General features: G+C 42.3%; 3 protein-coding genes across 3 annotated transcripts; all 3 read left to right on the top strand.

Moving 5' to 3' along the window:
* Positions 1-1,577: 1,577 nt before the first annotated feature.
* On the top strand, positions 1,578-21,744 carry LOC311223836 (histone H1-like; the record flags this gene model as incomplete). Its single annotated transcript, XM_084308600.1, has 2 exons — positions 1,578-1,838; positions 21,370-21,744. The coding sequence occupies 2 exons, from the start codon at positions 1,578-1,580 to the stop codon at positions 21,742-21,744; spliced, it is 636 nt and encodes a 211-aa protein (XP_084164726.1).
* On the top strand, positions 3,863-4,174 carry LOC311247158 (histone H4; the record flags this gene model as incomplete). The annotated part of the gene is made up of 1 exon (XM_084337485.1): positions 3,863-4,174. The coding sequence occupies one exon, from the start codon at positions 3,863-3,865 to the stop codon at positions 4,172-4,174; it is 312 nt and encodes a 103-aa protein (XP_084193611.1).
* LOC311246941 (histone H2A) lies at positions 5,471-5,854 on the top strand (the record flags this gene model as incomplete). Its single annotated transcript, XM_084337201.1, has 1 exon — positions 5,471-5,854. One exon carries the CDS (start codon positions 5,471-5,473, stop codon positions 5,852-5,854), a length of 384 nt encoding a protein of 127 aa, XP_084193327.1.
* Positions 21,745-22,528: the final 784 nt, after the last annotated feature.

A 22,528-nucleotide genomic window follows, 5' to 3' on the forward strand; every position in this document is an offset into this window, starting at 1 on the left:
AATAGTAATAACATATAATAGAATCCAATAGAACGACATTGTGCAATAAAACAAGTAAACAGAGTAGGGCATATCGGTATATGTACATAAGTTATTTACAGAGCATGGTAGGACATGCTAGGTCCTGTGGTAGTGCAATATTAGCTACGGATGAGGCACTGGGTCTTTATTGGTGGTCAATGTCACTTCGGATTGCTACGACACATCTCTACTGCTTGTGACAGGCTGTGGTGCGTTCCAGACTTTACTCCTGTTGGGAAACTATAGCGATGGTCTGTGCTCACCACACTTTTCTTCGGCCTCCCCGCAGCGAGCCGTCGTCGACCCCCGAGCTTCATTTTACGACGGGCAACAGAGGTGGGTTGAGCCGCTATACTTGGCCCAGCACGGTTAGCGACTCGCCTGAGTGCGTGTGCACGTTTTGATGCATGGCTGATACCAGAGCGGCCGAAGGTGTGTAGCGCTGACAGCAGCTTGGAGGGATTCCCCTTCAGCTGATTGAAGGTCTTTATCATGGCTTTATCATCACCACCCTCTGTAGAGCCTCTTGCTCTGCCTTTGTGCAGCTGGAGAACCACACAGACTTCACACAGACTGTCTGTACAATACTGCTGTAGGCCTATAATACTTATGTAAATAAGTAAGGCAATTGAAATATATCTGCAGTACAGCTCAATACACACAATTGTTAAGGGGATGCAGACCAGAGAAAGACTTCCGTCTTGTTTACATCAGGGTCCCCCATTTTCAATTCATCATAAATGTACAGTTCCCTCCCCCTTGTATATATTTACTGTATGTCACAAATGTAACAGTACTGCATGGTCTGCATCCCCTTAACAATTGTGTGTATTGAGCTGTACTGCATTCTGCAATCTGTTAATAAAGTTTTCAATCAATCAATCAATCAATCAATCAATCAATCAATCAATCAATCAATCGGTCACTGTACCCATTCTGCAATCTGTTAATAAAGTTTTCAATCAATCAATCAATCAATCAATCAATCAATCGGTCAGGTCACGTGTACCCATTCTACAATCTGTTAATAAAGTTTTCAATCAATCAATCAGGGCCTGTGGTCACGTGTACCCATTCGGCAATCTGTTAATAAAGTTTTCAATCAATCAATCAATCTGTTAATAAAGTTTTCAATCAATCAATCAATGAATCAATGAATCAATGAATCAATCAATCAATCAATCAATCAATCCCGCAGTGCAACGTGACCCAAATCATACGGCAATCTGTTAATAAAGTTTTCAATCAATCAATCAATCAATCAATCCCGCAGTGCAACGTGACCCAAAATCACGTGACCAAAATCAGCCAATGGAAGCGAGGGGTTGCTATGTGCGGGCTTGTATGTGCGGGGGCTTGTAAGCGCTGGTCTCCGAGGCTGCAGCTGGAAGCATCTCATTTTGACAGCACAGAGGAGGACCGGGCTGGTTGAGTCTACATGGCTCTCATGCAGTGTTTAAGACCAGCCCCCCGCCTCGGCCACACTATCAGTCTGTTGACGCTCCTACTCCTCCTAGTTACTTCAGCTTTTGTTTCGCAGCAGAGAACGAGAGAAGATGGCAGAAGTCGCCCCAGCTCCAGCTCCCGCCGCTCCGGTTAAGGCTGCCAAGAAGAAGGCAGCTCCCAGACCCACGAAAGCAGGTCCCAGCGTCAGTGACTTGGTCGTCGAGGCAGTGTCTGCTTCCAAAGAGAGGAGCGGCGTGTCTCTTGCTGCCGTAAAGAAGGCTCTGGCTGCCGGTGGCTACGATGTGGTTAAGAACAAGGCTCGTGTGAAGACTGCCATCAAGAGTCTGGTGACGAAGGGGACCCTGGTCCAGGTCAAAGGTACCGGAGCCTCCGGCTCTTTCAAGATCAACAAGAAGGGTGAGGTTAAAGCCAAGAAGCCAGCGGCCAAGAAACCAGTCACCGCTAAAAAGCCTAAGAAGCCTGTTGCAGCTAAGAAGGCTCTTGCAGCCAAGAAGTCTCCCAAGAAGGTAGTAGCCAAGAAGTCTCCCAAGAAGGTAGTAGCCAAGAGTCCCAAGAAGGTAGTAGCCAAGAGTCCCAAGAAGGTAGTAGCCAAGAGTCCCAAGAAGGTAGTAGCCAAGAGTCCCAAGAAGGTAGTAGCCAAGAGCCCAAAGAAGGCGAAAAAGCCTGTTTCTCCCAAAAAGGCTCCAGCGAAGAAGGCTGCCAAGCCCAAAGCAGCTCCCAAGAAGAAGTAAGCGTCCAAGCAGAACATTGTTCACATCAAAAGGCTCTTTTAAGAGCCAACCACCTTTTCCCATGAAGGAACAATGTATTCTAATGTAATAGTATACATTGAGGGGAAGGGGTCTTCTAATTATACAAAACATGTATTTCATTTTTCGATCTGTAGTTATTTGAACCAGACTGGGAACATTGATTCTCACTCCTTCCAAGCCAATTTGTATATAATCATAAGCTAATTAATGATTAATTAAAATATAGATCAGACTGCATATCACATCCATACATGTGGAAATGCATAAATTGCTGCCATCATGGTGCATTTGTTACCGCGTAATGTCTGCTATGGTACTGTTTCAATGAGCCGGAGGGCTGGATGATATGAATCACAATTATTGTCTAAAATTATAAGTTATATATAGTTACAATATATTGCTAAACTTTCAGTCTAGCCGACTGATCAAATCAAACCACGGCAGAACGATGCATTAGTTGCAATGGATTACAAAACAACACATTTCCTCGTCAACATAAAGACTTTAAGTATTCATTCTTCCCATTTATGGAAACGGTACATAAGCACAATTGCATGTATTCAGACCGGTTTGCATGTAATTAGTAATTAGTCTTCTTGGTCAACACGCCGGAGTTAGTTTAGTTCCTCTTCATTACGCACAGCCAGCTGCAGATGACCGGGGATGATACGTCTTCTTCCAGTGAACTAATCTAAAATACAGATGTATATTATTTAGGTCAATAGCATACCCCACCCTCTTCATCTTATTTATATATTTGTCTCTGTATAACACTCGAGAAGGAGGTCTGAACTATACCTGTAGTGTGCTCAGTGCTTTCTGAAAGGACAGTTATGAAATATTAGTACACTACCCACAAAGAAGCTTTGTTCTGGTCAAATTACAGCATAGCATACTGTAAGGACAACAACAACAAGGTAGTCGGTCATGGCAGATACATGAGACTATCTCAGTGTAGCAACGCACAAGTATGCATTTATATCACATACAAACAATATATTTCACTAGCAAGGCACAAGCATCCATTTATATCACATAATTATACAAACAATATATCTCAGTATAGCAATGCACTGAGCCACATGAAGTTGATAAAGACAGCTTCATGGGCCAAAACCAAATGTAGGGATCTGAGGTTTTTAATCAGAGCAAACATGGAAGAATGACACAGATGGGAATATGTGGTAATTCAGTCATGTACTTGACTGACACGGTTCCCAGAGGAACACTGGTCTACTTCAGAAAAGGGGCCTGCCTGCTACATGAACAATTCAGAAGAATCAAATTAGAAGTTTTCTTTTCTTCGTTGTCACACACACACTTTTGGCCAGTTAAAAGACAATGTGAATGTGGATGCAATTTTCCACAAAATTCCAAAATATTCTTATGATTCTTATTGTTAAAAAAGAATACAAGTGACAACACTTTTCCCCTGGTTCTCAGGATGATGTATTGTATTGGGAAAACAACACTTCCTCAAAACATTTTCAGATGTAAACCTCAAACCCTCCCTCCACATTTGTCCCTGCGCGCTTCTTGGTCTCAACCACGTCCTCAGAGAGGGTTCAAAGAAGCAGGCGGTTGGCCAGTTGCTATTCGTTTGTTTTCTTACATACGTTATAATGAGTGGAAGAGGAAAGGGAGGTAAGGGACTTGGTAAAGGGGGCGCTAAGCGTCACCGCAAAGTGCTTCGTGATAACATCCAGGGAATCACCAAACCCGCTATCCGTCGTCTGGCTCGTCGTGGCGGAGTGAAGCGTATCTCCGGTCTCATCTACGAGGAGACTCGTGGTGTTCTCAAGGTCTTCCTGGAGAATGTGATTCGTGATGCCGTCACCTACACCGAACACGCCAAGAGGAAGACCGTGACCGCCATGGATGTGGTCTATGCTCTGAAGAGACAGGGACGCACTCTGTACGGCTTCGGCGGCTAGACTTCTATTCAACTCTTAACTATCCAAAACCCAAAGGCTCTTTTCAGAGCCACCCACCTTATCGCTGAATGAGCACACTTCATATGTTTATTAGTTAAAAGTATTAAACTGAGTTGTCTCAGGCATAGCAACGCATTTGTTTTAGCATTTAATTTAGTCACTGATGCAATGCCTACGGTTCCTGACGTTGCTAGGTAATTCCTGCATTGGAAGTACATATAATGTAAAACTAAATAACTGATGGTGATTTTAATAGTGAGAAGACGAACGTGAAAGACGTTTCAGTGACTAGTACACTAGTCTCATCTCACGGCAGGGCTTCCTGAACACGTGTGAACAATTACAATTAAATTGATATGCCTCAAGATTATTCGTACAACACTTTGTAAGTAATATATTAGATTCAAATCTATTGACATCATACAATGCGATTACAGTACAATGTAAAGAAGGCATCAAACTATAGTGCAAATATAACAGTTAAATGCAATAGTAATATGCTATACAGGTGAATAAACTCACTATAAAATATATAAATGAGTACAACTGAGTAATAGTGCTAAGCAGATGTATGTACTGTACAGAGTTCTAGTATTAATATGTACAGTGATACAGCTATAAAGACAATATGGTACATACTGGCAAGCAGGGTAACCAGTAAGAGTAGGAAAGGAATATGTACAGATATAGTATACAGGTATGTAAATCCCTAAAGGAACAAATAAAATAAAAAATGTTGTTTGGAAGCGTGGATTCGCTACTTGTAGGCACTGGAAATCTAAAGGGCGCTAACCTATTTCAGCACCATGGACAGTACCGGACCACACTGACGAAACCATTTTGGAAATGGGGAAAGCGTGCAGGCTTAACCCAAATGGAGTCCAGACAAGGAGCAAACATGATAGTTCGGATTGTATTTATTTTTAATCATAGGGTCATATGTATTACTTGTCAGCAGTGTAATCGATAACTATTAGATCAGTTCTGTTAGTTAGTTCTGGCCATTATGAGAAACTACGTTTTAGTCTTCACTTCAACAAGAATAATACGCTGGTGTGACGAAACTCTGGCCATACTAACGCGGAGGCGCAGTCGTTGCTGATTGGTCTCAGCTCTGGGAGTTCGTTACTCCGCCTACATCTCACACGATTATTGGAGGACTGGTCTTTTGGAAAAACCGCCAACAAAACATCTCCCCTGATTGGGTGAGAAAACACAAGTCTGACTGACTATAAGAGGTCTCTCCAACTCACTGCATTCATTTTCTAACTCGTTTAACGTAAGAGAATAATAAACATGTCTGGAAGAGGCAAGACTGGAGGAAAGGCCAGAGCTAAGGCCAAGACTCGCTCCTCTCGCGCCGGGCTTCAGTTCCCCGTGGGTCGTGTCCACAGACTGCTGCGTAAAGGCAACTATGCTCATCGTGTTGGAGCCGGTGCCCCGGTTTATCTGGCCGCTGTGCTGGAATATCTGACCGCTGAGATCTTGGAGTTGGCTGGAAACGCTGCCCGTGACAACAAGAAGAGTCGTATCATCCCCCGTCATCTGCAACTCGCCGTGCGTAACGACGAGGAGCTCAACAAACTCCTGGGAGGAGTGACCATCGCCCAGGGTGGTGTGCTGCCCAACATCCAGGCTGTCCTTCTGCCCAAGAAGACTGAGAAGGCTGCCAAGAAGTAAATTATTCAGCCTCTTCGACAAACTCCACAAAGGCTCTTTTCAGAGCCACCCACATATTACCGAGAAAGCAATACTTCTATCTATAACCATGCCTATTATGACTATTTAAATGTACTGTCTTCACCTACAATTTCCACCTGGGAGCAACAAATCACCTTACTGAATAATCTTGGTATAGTCACTAGTTAGTCGCTTTGAACAATGCACAATTCTATACCTACATCTAATATATCATACAATTCATAATACCATGTATATAATGTTATACCCTGTGTAATAATTTCATTAAATATCGCTATTGCACTACTCTTGTTGGATGCCAAACATTTTAGTTGTGCTGTATTATAATGGCTACATTTGAATCTAATCTAAAACGGCATTGCTTTAGTCAAAAACCCTCATTGATACTAAAATAGACCAGGAACCACCTTTTGTTGTCCCAGGAACCCACATCTGAGAATATGTATTGGATATGATTTAGTCCAGAATTCCATAACTGGTGTGGAGATACCAGAGGAGAGAGTGAACCCAGAATATTATCATAATGCATTATTTAATTGTGCTAACTTCTAGTGGAGAAGTGGTTCACAGTCATATAATTAGAATGTCCTTCTGTTTTTAACTGAATCTCTTTCATTGTTTTCAAATTATGTCCCGGAAATTAACACGATTTAATTAATAAACAAGGTATAGAGATGTGATGACGTCGATGTCACTATTCCTGCATAATATGTGTTCATCACATCATCATTTGAATATTATGATTATCCAGATGATAAAACCGGTTTGTGAGTTTAATCTAGGTTCTATTCCCCACTAACGTTCGTGCAAGGCTGATTCTTATTGGTCAAATATCTTTTGTGCATCATCATCACCCAATCAGAGACGGACGGAGAGGAGGTTGGGTTTACATTTTGGCGGACTTTTCATATACCTTTCCACCAATGATAGACGGCGATTTAGGCGTTGGAAAGGAAATGATAACGGCGACACAGATATAGACCAATCAGCATAAGACGCGCCCCCACTGAACCGACAATATAAAGCCATGTTTTGTAGTATTGTGTTACATTTTTCCCTTGTATCTTAGAAAGAATTAACTGAAGTAGTAGCACAATGGCTAGAACCAAGCAGACTGCTCGTAAATCCACTGGAGGAAAAGCTCCTAGGAAGCAACTTGCTACCAAGGCTGCTCGTAAAAGCGCCCCGGCAACTGGTGGTGTTAAGAAGCCCCATCGTTACAGGCCCGGTACCGTGGCTCTGAGAGAGATCCGTCGTTATCAGAAGTCCACCGAACTGCTGATCCGCAAATAGACCTGTCGCTAAACCACACCCCCTTTGAAAACTCGGTGCTAAACCACGCCCCCGTTTGAAAACTCGGTCAACCTAGGTTTTAGGTTGTATCAAACCAGACGGACGTGATCGCAACCACTGTCAAGAGTTCAGTTTTTTGTTATTATCTACAAAATATCTGATGGTGAAACGCTGTGCGTGGGGTACCTGTAATTCAGACACCAGGTACCCCGAAAGACTGGATGGAGGAGTATATTTTGTACCTTTTCCGAAGCCCTTCCGAAAACTACACAAGTGCAAGCGGTGGATTGTTTTGTGTCGTCGACCACATAAACAACTGAACGTGAATACCATTACCAAGGACACTTATGTTTGCTCAAAGGTAAGGTCAATTCATAAAGACATAATATTTGACGGCATGTATTAGAAACGTAGACCAAACTATTAGTTTGCTAACGTTTGACTTTGACTGCGAAGTAACTAGCTATCGTGTATCCAGCCCAGTTAGCCAACGTTAGCAGCTAGCTAACGTTCTACTCGTCCTCGCTAGTTAGCTGGTGTTTTTAGCTAACTTTGGCTTCTGTCTTTTCACCCCAAAGCACTTCAGAGATGGGAAGCCAACTCTGGAATATCCAGATCCCATCCGGGCTCTCGTGTCTGCTCCGAAAACACACAGACCCTCACCCAAAAAAAGGTACAATACCGCAGATATTTCTGCATCATAACGTTAAGTTATAGCTCTGTTATCAATACATCTAACCGTCTTATCAATACATCTAACTGTGTTATTAATACATCTTGTAACTGTTATTCCATTCAGTACATCTTCTAACTGTATGTGCGGTAACGTTACCGCAAGCCAGGTGCATAACAGTGGAAATGAATCAAATGATGACCAACAAGGACAGTTATAGATGTAATGTAGTGACCACCATTGATAGTATAAAGAACTGGCTAACAGACAACAGAATACTAATAACATGAATACTACTACTACATGCACTAAGAATGCTTGATGCACTTCAGATGCCATAGTGCCACTTGAAACCAGTAACAACAGGGACAACGATCTGTCTATGCTTAGCTAATACTGAGCTTTGTGTTTTTTCAAAGAATGAGGTGTGCTGGAGATGTTACTGCCCTCACAGAGACAACACAGGTCAATCCAACTCTGGAAAATCCAGATCCCATCCGGGCTCTCGTGTCTGCTCCGAAAAGACACAGACCATCACTCAAAAAAAGGTACAATACAGCAGATATTTCTGCATCATAACGTTAAGTTATAGCTCTGTTATCAATACATCTAACCGTCTTATCAATACATCTAACTGTGTTATTAATACATCTTGTAACTGTTATTCCATTCAATACATCTTCTAACTGTTATCAATACATCTTCTAACTGTACATCTTCTAGACTAACAGTTATCAATACATCTTCTAACTGTTATCAATACATGTTCTAACTGTTATCAATACATCTTCTAACTGTATGTGCGGTAACGTTACCGCAAGCCAGGTGCATAACAGTGGAAATGAATCAAATGATGACCAACAAGGACAGTTATAGATGTAATGTAGTGACCACCATTGATAGTATAAAGAACTGGCTAACAGACAACAGAATACTAATAACATGAATACTACTACTACATGCACTAAGAATGCTTGATGCACTTCAGATGCCATAGTGCCACTTGAAACCAGTAACAACAGGATATATAGGAAACTCTGGTGAACGATGAGTAATGTCTCTATGCACTTTGTTGATGAAAATAATTGTTTTTAATGCACAAATGAGCATGAATGATTTTTTTTTTATAAAAGAAAAAACTGAAACATGAATGAACTGAAACATGAATACTACTACATGCACTAAGAATGCTCGATGCACTTCTGATGCCATAGTGCCACTTGAAACCAGTAACAACAGGGACAACGATCTGTCTATGCTTAGCTAATACTCAGCTTTGTGTTTTTTCACAGAATGAGGTGTGCTGGAGATGTTACTGCCCTCACAGAGACAACACAGGTCAATCCAACTCTGGAAAATCCAGATCCCATCCGGGCTCTCGTGTCTGCTCCGAAAACACACAGACCCTCACCCAAAAAAAGGTACAATACCGCAGATATTTCTGCATCATAACGTTAAGTTATAGCTCTGTTATCAATACATCTAACCGTCTTATCAATACATCTAACTGTGTTATTAATACATCTTGTAACTGTTATTCCATTCAGTACATCTTCTAACTGTATGTGCGGTAACGTTACCGCAAGCCAGGTGCATAACAGTGGAAATGAATCAAATGATGACCAACAAGGACAGTTATATCAAGTGCCACTTGAAACCAGTAACAACAGGGACAACGATCTGTCTATGCTTAGCTAATACTCAGCTTTGTGTTTTTTCACAGAATGAGGTGTGCTGGAGATGTTACTGCCCTCACAGAGACAACACAGGTCAATCCAACACAGGACATGAGTGACAATGAAAGAGGTATGATTTATGTTTTTGGACTAAAGTGAGCATCATGGAATGTGTGCAACTTTACAATCATGTCATTGATGAACTGAATATCTCTGTGAACTCTCTCAATATATATATCTCTTCTTGTAAAAAGTACAAAGTCACAGAAGTTGAGTCCGCTAAGTAGCAGTTGCCCTTGAATTTGGTAATAACAGTTGTGCCTCTCTGAGATGTGCATGGCTTCTCCGTCTTTACGCACATAGAAATCTTTTATGGCTGTGGCTGCCTCTGCTACGTCATGTCCCTTGCTGCAAAGGGACATTTCACCTCAAGCAAGCCTGTTTGACCATTGTCACATATTATAGCATCTGGTGTTGCCCCAAGGAAGGGGAGATCTGGTTGCAGGAGGAGGCCAGAGTTATGAACATGCCTATCTGGAAATTTCTCCTGGTACAGCTGCTTGGCTTTTGACTCATTGGCAGAGCCATAGGTTGTTGCAGTAGCAGTGAAGGGCTTGGGGTAATATGTGGACTGTATGAAGGCATCTGAAATTTTCTTTCTCTTTAGTATCTTGCCAAATTCTGATGCTGTCAGCCTGCCCTCTCGCTCCTTGTGCCACAGTGGACATGCAGCCTGTCCCGTCGTTTGCAGTTGTAGTTGTCTTGATTCCTCCAGATCAAAGCTCTGGATGTGCTGTGGTGTTGGTATGCCTATGTCTGGAGAGAGGGGCATGGGGATGGTCTTGGTACACTGAGAGGATACAGGCAGGGATGTTGTTGGGTTGGTCTGTGGTCGCTGAAACAGTGGGAGCTGCAGCGAGAGAAAAAAGAAATGGATTAGAAATAATTTGTCTAATTTCTTTCTCTCCTCATTCACCTCTCCCCCTCATCCCTCCCCTTATCCATCACCCCTCTCTCCTCCCCTCTTACTCCTCTCTCTTCTCTAAGAAGGTCAGGGTGTGGAGGAGCCTCCAGATGAGGAGCGCCGGCCTGTGGAGCAGGCTCCCCCAATGGAAGGTGGACCAGAGGAGCGAGATGAAAGATTGAGAACTCAACAAGCACAAATTGAATCACTGACTAGTATAAATACTGTTCTGAGACAGAATCAAGAACCAAATAGATTAACACCAGAGGTCTTGCAGCACAGCCGTGTACCAGCGTATTTCAAATATTCCACTGGATTCACTTATGATGAATTCAACAATCTATGTACTGTGTTTAGTATACCTAGTAGTGAAACAGCACAGCAAACTTCAGTCCCATTGACATATAGCAGAACTGATTGGCAAATTAACACAATGCCCCTGCGTGTGCAGCTCTTGCTTGTTCTCATGAAACTGAGACAAAATCATGATTTAAAAGATTTGGCATTTAGATTTATGATTGATGAACGTAGTGTTGGTACTTTGTTTAACGCATGGGTGGACTACATGTTCACAGTTCTAGGGGAACTACCCGCGTGGCCTCACAGAGACGTAATAATGGCACAAATGCCAGGAAAGTACAGAGAGGAATTTCCTACAACGATGGCAATATTAGACTGTACAGAGTTAAAAATTCAAACCCCAACTTCACTTGTATTGCAGAGTCAAAGTTACTCAACCTACAAGTCTGCAAACACATTGAAATCCCTCATAGCATGTGATCCACGAGGTTCTGTAATATTTTGTTCAACTCTTTTCACTGGATCTATGTCTGACAAGGAAATAGTTAGGCAGAGCAACTTTATTGAGCTAATGAAAAATCTGCTTAAACATGGCTATCTGCAGGAAGGGGATGGGCTTATGGTAGATAAAGGATTTTTAATTGAAAATGAGCTACAAGAAATTGGACTTGAAATAAACATCCCACCCTTCGTCAGAGGAAAAAGGCAGATGCCCTCTACAGATGTCTGCCTGACAAAGAAAGTGGCTGCACACAGGATTCATGTTGAACGTGCTATATCAAAGATAAAGAAATTTAAAATTGTGTCAGAGAGGATCCCTAACATAAGGTTGACAAACATCAACCAGATCTGGTATGTTGTGAGTATGCTGTCTAACTTCCAGCCTTGCATCCTCAAGAATACCATTACCTGATAGCTCAAACCACATCCAATGGGGTAGTCCTTTCCACATACTTCTACCAGTATAGGGGTCTTGTTAACGATGTAGCTTATAGGTGTGCCTCTCATTCCTCTGTGTCTCATATATTTCCTCACTGATTCCTGACTCTTTCCTAAAGGCAGAAAGATACATGTTACTGTTTTTTTTTGTGACCAACTTTTTAGGAAATGTATAGGATACAATTAATTAAAAAATAAATCATAATTATGTTTGTTAGATAACCTCTGATCCTGTTACAAAGTAATAGGGGAAAATACAATTTAGAAACAACTAAAAAATATAACAGTAAACAGAAAAAGAAAAGATAAAAAAACATGATTTTTGTTAATTCTCTGGTGTCAAGTTACAAGTGTTCAACCTAGTACTGATTTTACCTTATGGGCCGCAGTAAGTAATATTTGGATCGATTCTGTCCTTGCTCCCTGTGCTCTAGCACTGCATGGATGTCTCTAATCTCAATACTCTCAATACTTCATAGAAGGACAGTTTCCAACGGTAAATAGAGGACTTTGTAAAATTTTGATTTGATACATGTTACTGTTAACTGTGTTAGAAATGTATCGGATGTTGTGCCTGCTATTATTTTTTTCAATAAACTGTGAAGCAGCATCATTTTGCCTTTATTACCTATGTGTTTTTATTGTGCTTTGAAACTACCTGTTAGGAGTGTAGGTAGGGATCACTGGCCTCCTTTTGCGGTTCAGTTTGGCTTTTGCCACGACTGCAGAGGTTATAGGCTGGCCTGCTATCTTCTTCCCTCTGGGTTTATGCCACTGCTGTGGCCGACTGGTACATGAGGTGTCATCATTTTGGGCATGAGAAATGTCCAAGGTGTACATGAGCCCAATGATGAATGAATGAATGAATGAAAACTTTATTTAACAGATTGCAGAATGGGTACAATACAGTACGGCTCAATACATACAATTGTTAAGGGGATGCAGACCTGAGAAAGACGTTTGTCTTGTTTCCATCAGGGTCCCCCATTTTCAATTCATATAGACATTTATGACATACACAACATACATGACATTTATGGCATAGGGACATATAGGTATTTAGTACTGATACATTTGTGACATAGGCGGTATTCAAATATACAGTACTGTTACCCCTAGATCCTGACAGAGTATATACATATGATGGGGAGGGGACTGTACATTAGGAGGGGGTGGGTGGGTGGGAGGGAAATATACATACGGCGGGGAGGGAATATATACATGCGGTGGGGAGGAGACTGTCTATTAGGAGGTGGTGGGGGTTTTGGGCATTTATGGTGGCCAGTTTCGAATTGCAGCCTCCCGTAGGTGCTCTTTAAGGGCGGTTTTGAATGTGGGCAGGGATTCACATTCCTTTACAGCTTTGGGTAGGGCGTTCCACATTGTTGTGGCATAATTGCGAAACGTGTTTAGTCCCTTGTTTGAGCCGAATCTGGGTTTAACATGATTTGTTGAGCTTCCTCTGGTGTAGTGGTTGTGGTATTCACTGACCTTTGGGAAGTATTTTGACATGTACATGGGCACCCCGGTCGTATAGTGTATCTTGTAGACCAGGCCCATTGCAAGTTGCTGTACTCTGTCGTCTACTCTAAGCCATCCTAGGTTGGCAAAGTGGGCAGGGGTGAGGTGGGTTCTGGGGTTCAGGTCAAGTAGTAGTCTGACCAGTTTGTTTTGTGATGTTTGTAATTTTGTTTTAAGCGCCTTTGAGGTGCTTTGGTACCATGAGGTGCACGCATAGTCATAGTACCCTTGAATGAGTGCTCCTGCCAGAGTCTTCAGGGTATTCTTGTTTACCAGAGAGGAGATCCGGTACAAGAATCTAGTTCGTTGGTTGACTTTTTTTATTACATTGGATGCCATTTTGTCACAGGAAAGATTTGCCTCTAGGATGGAACCCAGGTAGGTAATTTCGTCTTTCCTTGTGACAATATTGTCACCCACTGTAACTGAGAATCCGTCGGTCTTGCTGAGTTTGTTATTTGAACCGAAGAGAATGGACTCTGTTTTGCCCATGTGTAATGATAGTTTGTTATCAGCGAGCCATATGCAGATTTTGCCTAGTTCCGTGCTGAGGGTTTTTTCAACCTGCAATTTGTTCTTGTCAGAGACCAGCAGGGCTGAGTCATCCGCAAACAGGAACAAGTTGCAGTCACAGGCTGACGACATGTCATTTGCATAAATTAGGAAGAGTAGCGGTCCTAGTATGCTTCCTTGTGGAACACCACAGCTCACTGTGAGGGGGGGGGATAGAGTACCGTTTACCTCTACCATCTGTTCTCTCCCCTCCAGGTAGGATTGCATCCAGCTCACTGATAGGCTATCAAAACCAATTGCTTTTAGCTTGTCCATTAGAATGGAGTGATTGACAGTGTCGAAGGCCTTTTGTAGGTCCAGCATGACCATGCCGCAGTATTTGCCAGCGTCCACCTCTTGTTTGATGTGGTCGTTCAAATAGAGGAGGCATGTGTCAGTGGAGTGGGACGTTCTGAAGCCAGATTGGAATTCGTAGATTAGGTTTTTTTCCGCCAGGTACTTTTCGACCTGTTCGTAGACTATTTTCTCCATGACTTTCGAGATGGAGGTAAGAATAGAAACAGGGCGGTAGTTGCCTGGGTCTAATTTGCTGCCCTTTTTGTGTAGAGGGGTCACTCTCGCAATTTTGAAGTCCTTGGGGACGTGCCCCTGTCTTATAGAGAGGTTTATTATGTGTGTGATGACTGGGGTGATGGCGGCTGCTGCGTCTCTGAGGAATTTGGAGGGGATGTTGTCATGGCCAGTGGCCTTGTTAGGTTGGAGGGCGCTCAATTTTTTGAGTACCTCATCGGTTGTTACCATTTCAAGTTTGAAGTCGTCTTTGTGGACCCCTAGGTTTTTGTAGTATGCTACTATGTGTTCTACCCCATAATGCCCTGAGTGGGAGGGTAGTTTGTTTACCAGTGTTGTGGCTGTTTGTGAAGAAGATGTTTAAGTAATTGGCTACATCCAGCTTGTCTGTGATGAGCGTGTTGTCCGTCTTTATGTTTATGTTTGAGAATCTGGTTTTAAGTTTTTTACTGCAGCCTAGTTGATTATTGAGTAATTTCCAAAGTTCGCGGGGTTTGTTTTTGTTTTCCTCAGTTTTGTCGTTGATGAAATTTCTTTTTGCGGTTCTGATCATGGTGTTTACGTCATTTCTTAGTCTGTTTCTTTGGATTTTTAGTTCAACCACGTGGGCTTGGAGTTCACTGTTTGAGCTTTTGGAAAGCTTTGTCTGACTTTTATGAAGTTCAGAGCATTTTTTGTCTCTGGTTTTCATAGCGGCCAGTATTTCAGTGTGCATCCATGCCTCAGCGCGATTTTTAACCCTGGTGGTTCTTATCGGTGCCATGTTGTTGAGTCCATGATATGTGCACAGTACCTGATGAATTGAAAATGGGGGACCCTGATGTAAACAAGACGAAAGTCTTTCTCTGGTCTGCATCCCCTTAACAATTGTGTGTATTGAGCTGTACTGTATTGTACCCATTCTGCAATCTGTTAATAAAGTTTTCAATCAATCAATCAAACCCTGGTGCCCTATGATTTCAACAGAAATGAGAAGGGGAGAAAAGAAATACTGTTTGAGAACACTGCTCGTACTAGCTGCTACTTGAATATCACTAACATTACATAGATGACACAGCTGTCGGGCCTACAGTGGTTTTGACATGTAAATCCAATGTCTTCCTGACTTTAGCCCTGCCCCATCCACTCAGTATACCGGGTGGGTGAGAGAGAGCTGGTATACTGCGTTGGACCACTAAATTAAACTAAAATATATCAGCAATAGCAGTAATCATTGAGGTCTAAGGTAATAATGTGTTAGAAATCACTTACCCTGCAATACATGAACAACACTGCTCCATGATGGTGTTGTCATCCGCAACATTGATAGAGAGCATGTGGGGTTTCTCACTTTTCAGCTGCGAGTGGTAGCATTTAGCCTCGATTCTAATAGTATCTTTTCTGTACATGTTTATCTCATGAACATACTTTTCCACTGCATATTGTAACCCTCTCTGTCTGCTTCTAGACGAAATATTTGTGTCATCTTTAAAAAACAGGTCTATTACCTGCTGTGGTAAATCTGACAATTGAACTTGATGTCCCCCCGCTGCCATAGTCATTCACGGTCGGCTTGTTTGTCCGAGTTTTCAAAAGGGGGCGTGGTTTAGCGCAGAGTTTTCAAAGGGGGCGTGGTTTAGCGACAGGTCTGGTGAGAGAAATCGCGCAGGACTTCAAGACCGATCTGCGCTTCCAGAGTTCCGCTGTCATGGCTCTTCAGGAGGCTAGTGAGGCTTATCTGGTCGGCCTGTTTGAGGACACCAACCTGTGCGCGATCCACGCCAAGAGGGTGACCATCATGCCCAAAGACATCCAGCTGGCCCGCCGCATCCGTGGAGAGCGTGCTTAAATAAGACTCCTCGTATATTCACTACCAAAAGGCTCTTTTAAGAGCCACCTCAATAACTATGAAAGTATATTCCTTATTCAATTGTGTATTGTATATATAACTCATTCTTTAATATTTTATATTTTTAAACAAAGCCTCATCGTTTAGTTATTCAATGTGTACGCGGTTTTAGTGTATTATTTATTTTAAAGGGACAAATACATGGTGATCTAATTCCTGTATCAGTGTAATACAATGAGTTGGTGTACAAAGTACATGCATGCCCTCACTATAGTTGTGAGTATATAACTCCTAAATGGCACATTTAGAACTAGACTAAATCGGTTGATAATCATCATCCCTCGAGTTCTAAAATATAAAATAACATCTTGGGGAGTACAACAGAGTTTTGGAATGTAATTCGATAAAAGCCCTGTGTCAAGAAGAGAGTAAAGCAGAACAAACTCATGGCTGAAACTCTTCTGCCCTCTACAGGCTAAATGAGAATGAGAACTTAACCCAAAAAGTATAACTTGCATATCAACTCATACTGTGATGCCTTGAATTCATGAATACTTTGGTTTCTTCTCGCATATCTCCACTCTGGTAAACCTCACAAATGGCAGCATACAGATGAATGTAAATCAAAGTCAATTCTATTTTGAACATTTATGTATTAATAAATGTAAGTGTAAATCTTACTTTCACATTAGGCTACTTGGTAACCGTTTTATAAAAGTAATAGCTCACTTCGTGACATGCTGTTATTATATCACAGGGCTGTCAGCACGACGCAGGGCCGAAATATAAATATAGCTGTGATATTGCTTAATTAACACAAGTCATTGTTGGCCTAATCGGTTATGATACCAAAAATATAAGCATATTCCCCATCACAATTACAGTCTGAATGACCAATATATCAAACGTGGAGAGAACTTTATCGTTGATGAAGAACAAAACCTCCTAAATGCATAAAAAAAGGGGAAAACTTCATATCTGCACTTTGCGAGGCACTAATACCTGGTCGGTATTGTTAACACATACGTTTTACGTGTAATATAGTCCAAAAACAGTGTATACAGTGTCTACAGTGTTATTGTACATTGCTAACATACAGTTTATATATTATATATTTTTAATCAACACTTCACATGTAAGACTATAGCGACAAGACCATCTCTTACATTCCAAATTTAGAATAAGAGTATGTTTGTATGTGGACAATTAAAGGTATTTAAATAGTTTTGAGGTAAATTCACATACGATTTAATATTTTTTTTATTTATTATTTTACTTTATTTATACAGGAGAAAAAAAAGAGACATTTCACAATGTACATTTAAACTGTCCTGACTCAGTTACAAACAGTTTTTCAACAGGTTCCTGTTCTGCAGCACATGCAACAATAATTTAAATACAAAACAAATGGGCAGTTGCACTACATACAATCATATAATCCTGACAAAGACATTGCATTATAGTCATTGTGCACAGCAAGGACAAACATACAGTCATAGCAGTCAATACAAATCGACAGTATCAACCAGATTAAGACCTATATGAAAGAGTCAGATCAATGATTACAGATGTGTTCTATCAATCAATCAATCAGATTTATTTATATAGCACATTTAACATGACACGTGTCAACCAAAGTGCTGTACAGAGGGTAGATAGACATAGATACATGTTAACAACAATCACTTTTATGGGAGGGCACACAGGCAAACACATCAGATGCTGTTTGTAGACGTTTGAAATTGTGAGATGGAGGTTATTGCTCTGATGTGGAATGGGATCTCGTTCCAAATGTTAGTGTTTGTGTGGAAAAATGATCTTATTCCATAGTTATTTTTGTAAGCCGGTACTGGAATGAGTGCATGTGAGATTGATCTGGTGATGTGTTCTTGACTTGTATTGTGTCTTGGGAGTAAAGCTGTGAGTGTTGGGGAAGAGTTATTTCTGAACATAAAATATAATTTAGTGGCTAGATTTTTTGTGTAGTTCTGAAAAGTTGTAGCAGAGGAGTGTGAGAGTGCAGTTCAGTGGTGAGTACAGGGTGGACATTTACCATGAATTGTATAAGCGCTATTGTAAAGTCTTGCTATGGGTTCTGTAATGGCCTTTGTTGTGAGGGACCAGATTGGGAGACAGTAAGATATTGTTGAAAGAAAAATGTAGATATGTATTTGAAACATTGATGGCGAGACTTTGCTAGTGTAAACAAATAGTTTTTGATTTGCCTTCTTGACTAAGTGCAATTGCAGTGACTTTTCCGTGTTCAATTTCACCATGGAAGTCAATGGAGAGAGGAGGCTAACATTGGGGAGTTGTGTTCATGACAGCACAAACATCAATAGTCATAATCATCTGTTTATAACATGCTGGTTGACCTGGATGTTGTGGTACAACCAGGAGACTGGATCAATATAGAGTCTTAAGCACATTATTATTGAACAAATATCTTTACTTTTGATTATATATATATAGTGTAGGTCTAGGATACTTTAATACTTGTATGTATACTTTTACTTGATTAGAAACTATTTAAATGAGAAATACTTAAAATTTAGGACTTTTTGCAGTACTATTCTATTAGTGTATTTGGACTTTTGCTCAATACTTTTCCCAGCACTGCCAAATAATAAACCAAAATATTGTCAATGTTTACATTGTCTTATCATTCCCTTTTTACGCCCAACCAATCGTATCGTAGAAGCCACGCAGTATTATTTGCATCGACCTCCTATAAATAAGGCAGGAAACGTAAGCAACCGTCATCATTCGATTCTGATAAGCCGTCGAATATGCCTGAACCAGCCAAGCCAGCGCCCAAGAAGGGCTCCAAGAAAGCCGTCACCAAGACAAATGCAAAGGGTGGCAAGAAGCGCAGAAAGTCCAGGAAGGAGAGTTATGCCATTTATATTTACAAAGTCCTGAAGCAGGTTCATCCCGACACCGGCGTTTCCTCCAAGGCCATGGGGATCATGAACTCCTTCGTTAACGACATCTTCGAGCGCATCGCTGGAGAAGCCTCGAAATTGGCTCTCTACAACAAGCGCCGCACTATCACCTCCAGGGAGATCCAGACCGCTGTGCGTCTGCTGCTCCCCGGTGAGCTGGCGAAGCACGCTGTGTCTGAGGGAACCAAGGCTGTGACCAAGTACACTAGCTCCAAGTAAACTATGATGTTCACTGAAGATTAACCCAAAGGCTCTTTTAAGAGCCATCCACTCTGTCATGAGAGAGTTATTCCTATTATTATTCTCATGATCGCGCTGTTCATCAAAGTGGTTATGGAGGGTTGTCCGCCCTACATTGGCTTCCTATCCAAGCCCGCTCTGACTTTAAAGTGCTACTCCTCACCTACAAAATTTTAAATGGGCTTGCACCGCTCTATCTATCTGATCTCATCTCCCGATACTCGCCCGCTCGTGCTCTGCGCTCACAAAATGCGGGGCTTCTATCGACCCCTAGGGTTAAAAAGAAATCCGCCGGCCACAGAGCCTTTGTCTACCGCGCTCCCTACCTGTGGAACAAATTACCTGCCGTCATCAGGGGCGCCTGCTCTGTCGAAGCTTTTAAATCCCTGCTTAAGACTCATCTTTTCTCTCTCTCCTTCAACCTACCTTGATCTCACCTGGTCGGGGACTGACCTTTAGATTAATCTGTGTAGTTTAGTTATGGTACAGGGTACTACATGGTACCACTGGGTAGTTTACTATAGGGTAGTTTAGTTAGGGTACAGGGTACTACATGGTACCACAGAGTACTACTTGGTACTGCATGGCATTACAGGGTACTACATGGCTTACACAGCTCTACATGGCACTACAGGGTACTACATGGCACCACAGGGTACTACATGGCACTACAGGGTACTACAGGATACTACGGGGTACTACATGGCACTATGGGGTACTATAGGGTACTACATGGCACTACGGGGTACTACATGGCACTACAGGGTACTACATGTCTGCTCCTTTGCAGCACCACAAACATGGGAACTCTCTAACTCTTCCCCCCCCCCCCCCTCTCCCCCCCCCCCTCTCCCTCCCCCTTCTCTCTGAGTACCCGTCTCCTGGCGCTGACCAAGGTGATGGATGCCTCGGGGTCTTGGCCAAGCTTGTAGTGACTGCTCTACATGCACCTCCGAGGCATTGGATCAGTTATTCACCGCCGTCTGTCCGTGGTCCTGTCAACTGATTAACAGACTGTTAACAGATTAACAGTCAACGCGGTTTCATTGCTGGGTTAAGTACTTCTATTCTATTCACATAATACGCTTACTTCATATATCTACTCCATTCACATATATGCCTACCACTTGTATCTATTGCTATGTCCGCCTACTACAATCTCATGAGCTGTCTAACGCCTGTCCCGTCTCCCTGTCTTCCTATGACTTGCTGTCCTGGAGTGTTGACCGGAGTGTTGGACGTCCCGTGACGAAGGCCGGGAGATTGCGACCCCCTCTGCGTGCCCCCCTGTCTTCGGAGGTTTCGTAGTGGTGACCGGAGTGCCGGATGTCCCGCGATGATGTCGGGGAGTTCGCGACCCTCTCTGTGCCACCCCCCCTTCCCCCTGTCTCCGGCTGTCCCTGAGCAACGACCGGAGTGTTGAATGTCCCGTGACTAAGACGGGGAGGACGTGACCCTCTTGCGCCGCCCCTGTGCTTCAAATAGATCCGCTATCAACTCTATCTTTAATTTTTCAAAATGTACAGTTGCTATTGCATGCACTCATCTGTGTTTCACCACACACATGAGTGCATGCTTACCAACTGTCCGTCTGCAACACTACTATCACCGACATCTAAGAAGGGAGATCCCCCCTTGAACGGCCCTTCTAAGGTTTCTCTCCTCCACATTGCCTGTGGAGCTTTTTTCCCTATTGTTAGGTTTTAGTGAGTTTTTCCTTACCTTCGCGTGGGGTATGTCTGGGAGTGCTTGCATTCTTTCATTTATTTGCATTCATCTAAAAAATGTTTGGACCCTATGGTATTCTTGTTCTGTTCTTGACTTATTGTTATGTTGTCTTCTTGACTTGTTTAAAGAAGACCTGTACGGCCCATGGGGACATTAACGTGTGTTGTCGGGCCCTATAAATAAATTTGATTTGATTTGATTTGATTTGGAGTGCCGGCTATTTCCTTTTTAAAATTCTCTAGTTAAAAATGTCCTACTGAAGACGGCCATCAAGAGTCTGGTGACGAAAGGAACCCTGGTCCAGGTCAAAGGTACCGGAGCCTCCGGCTCTTTCAAGATCAACAAGGCTGAGGTTAAAGCCAAAAAGCCCGCAAAGAAAGCCGCTCCGAAAGCCAAGAAGCCAGCAGCCAAGAAACCTGTCGCGGCCAAAAAGCCCACGAAGGTGGCAACTAAGAAGCCTGCTGCCGCCAAGAAGTCTCCCAAGAAAGTCAAGAAGGTAGCAGCCAAGAGTCCCAAGAAGGTAGCAGCCAAGAGTCCCAAGAAGGTAGCAGCCAAGAGTCCCAAGAAGGTAGCGGCCAAGAGCCCAAAGAAGGTGAAAAAGCCCGCTGCGCCCAAGAAGGCCCCAGCTAAGGCTGCCAAGCCAAAAGCAGCTAAGAGAGGAGCTCCCAAGAAGAGATAAGCGTTTGAACAGAACGTTGTCTTTAATTCAACAAAAGGCTCTTTTAAGAGCCACCCACCACTTCCATGAAAAGCAATATTGTACTCTTATCTAGTGTGTGGAAGTGAAGGGGGCTTATCGAAGTATATAACTTAGTATTACTTTTGGGATTGTTGATTTCCACGAGTTACTTCCAGCACCAGCACGGCAACAAAGCAAACGCGAGACAATAGAGAATATACCACAAAAAAGCTAGATCAGATCTAGGTTCTTAATTGGACTAATCAAAGTCCGGTTTGATCAGTTGGTCCTATACTAACGTAGATACCACAACGAGTTGAGTCCTTTATTGTGGAAATACATAAATTGCTATCATTATGGTGCATTTATGTTTGTGCGTAAATGGCCGCTCTGACACTACATTTGGCACATATTATGTTCCCCACTACCTCACATTAAATATCTACAAGCAACCATTATTCTACAGAATAAGTGGAACATTGTCTCTCACAAAAGGCTCTTTTATGGACCCCCACGATTTAAATGAAACGGGCACAGCTACAAAACACTACTTGTAGTTCTACCCATTTATTTATGTGATTAGTGATCGAGACCAGCAACATTGGCAGGTAAAGAAAATGGTCTCAATCAGTCGCACCGCTTCAGATAGTGAGTTGAGCCCCAAAAATTGCAGTAATACACAAATTGCTGCCATTGTGGTCAATTTATGTTTGTGCATGTTGTAATCTGTATATATATTAGAGCTGGGCCGTTAACGGCGTTAACGTGCTGCGTTATCGCGAGA

This window comes from Notolepis coatsorum (assembly GCF_963971535.1).
Source record: "Notolepis coatsorum genome assembly, chromosome: 2".
Classification (NCBI taxonomy): domain Eukaryota; kingdom Metazoa; phylum Chordata; class Actinopteri; order Aulopiformes; family Paralepididae; genus Notolepis; species Notolepis coatsorum.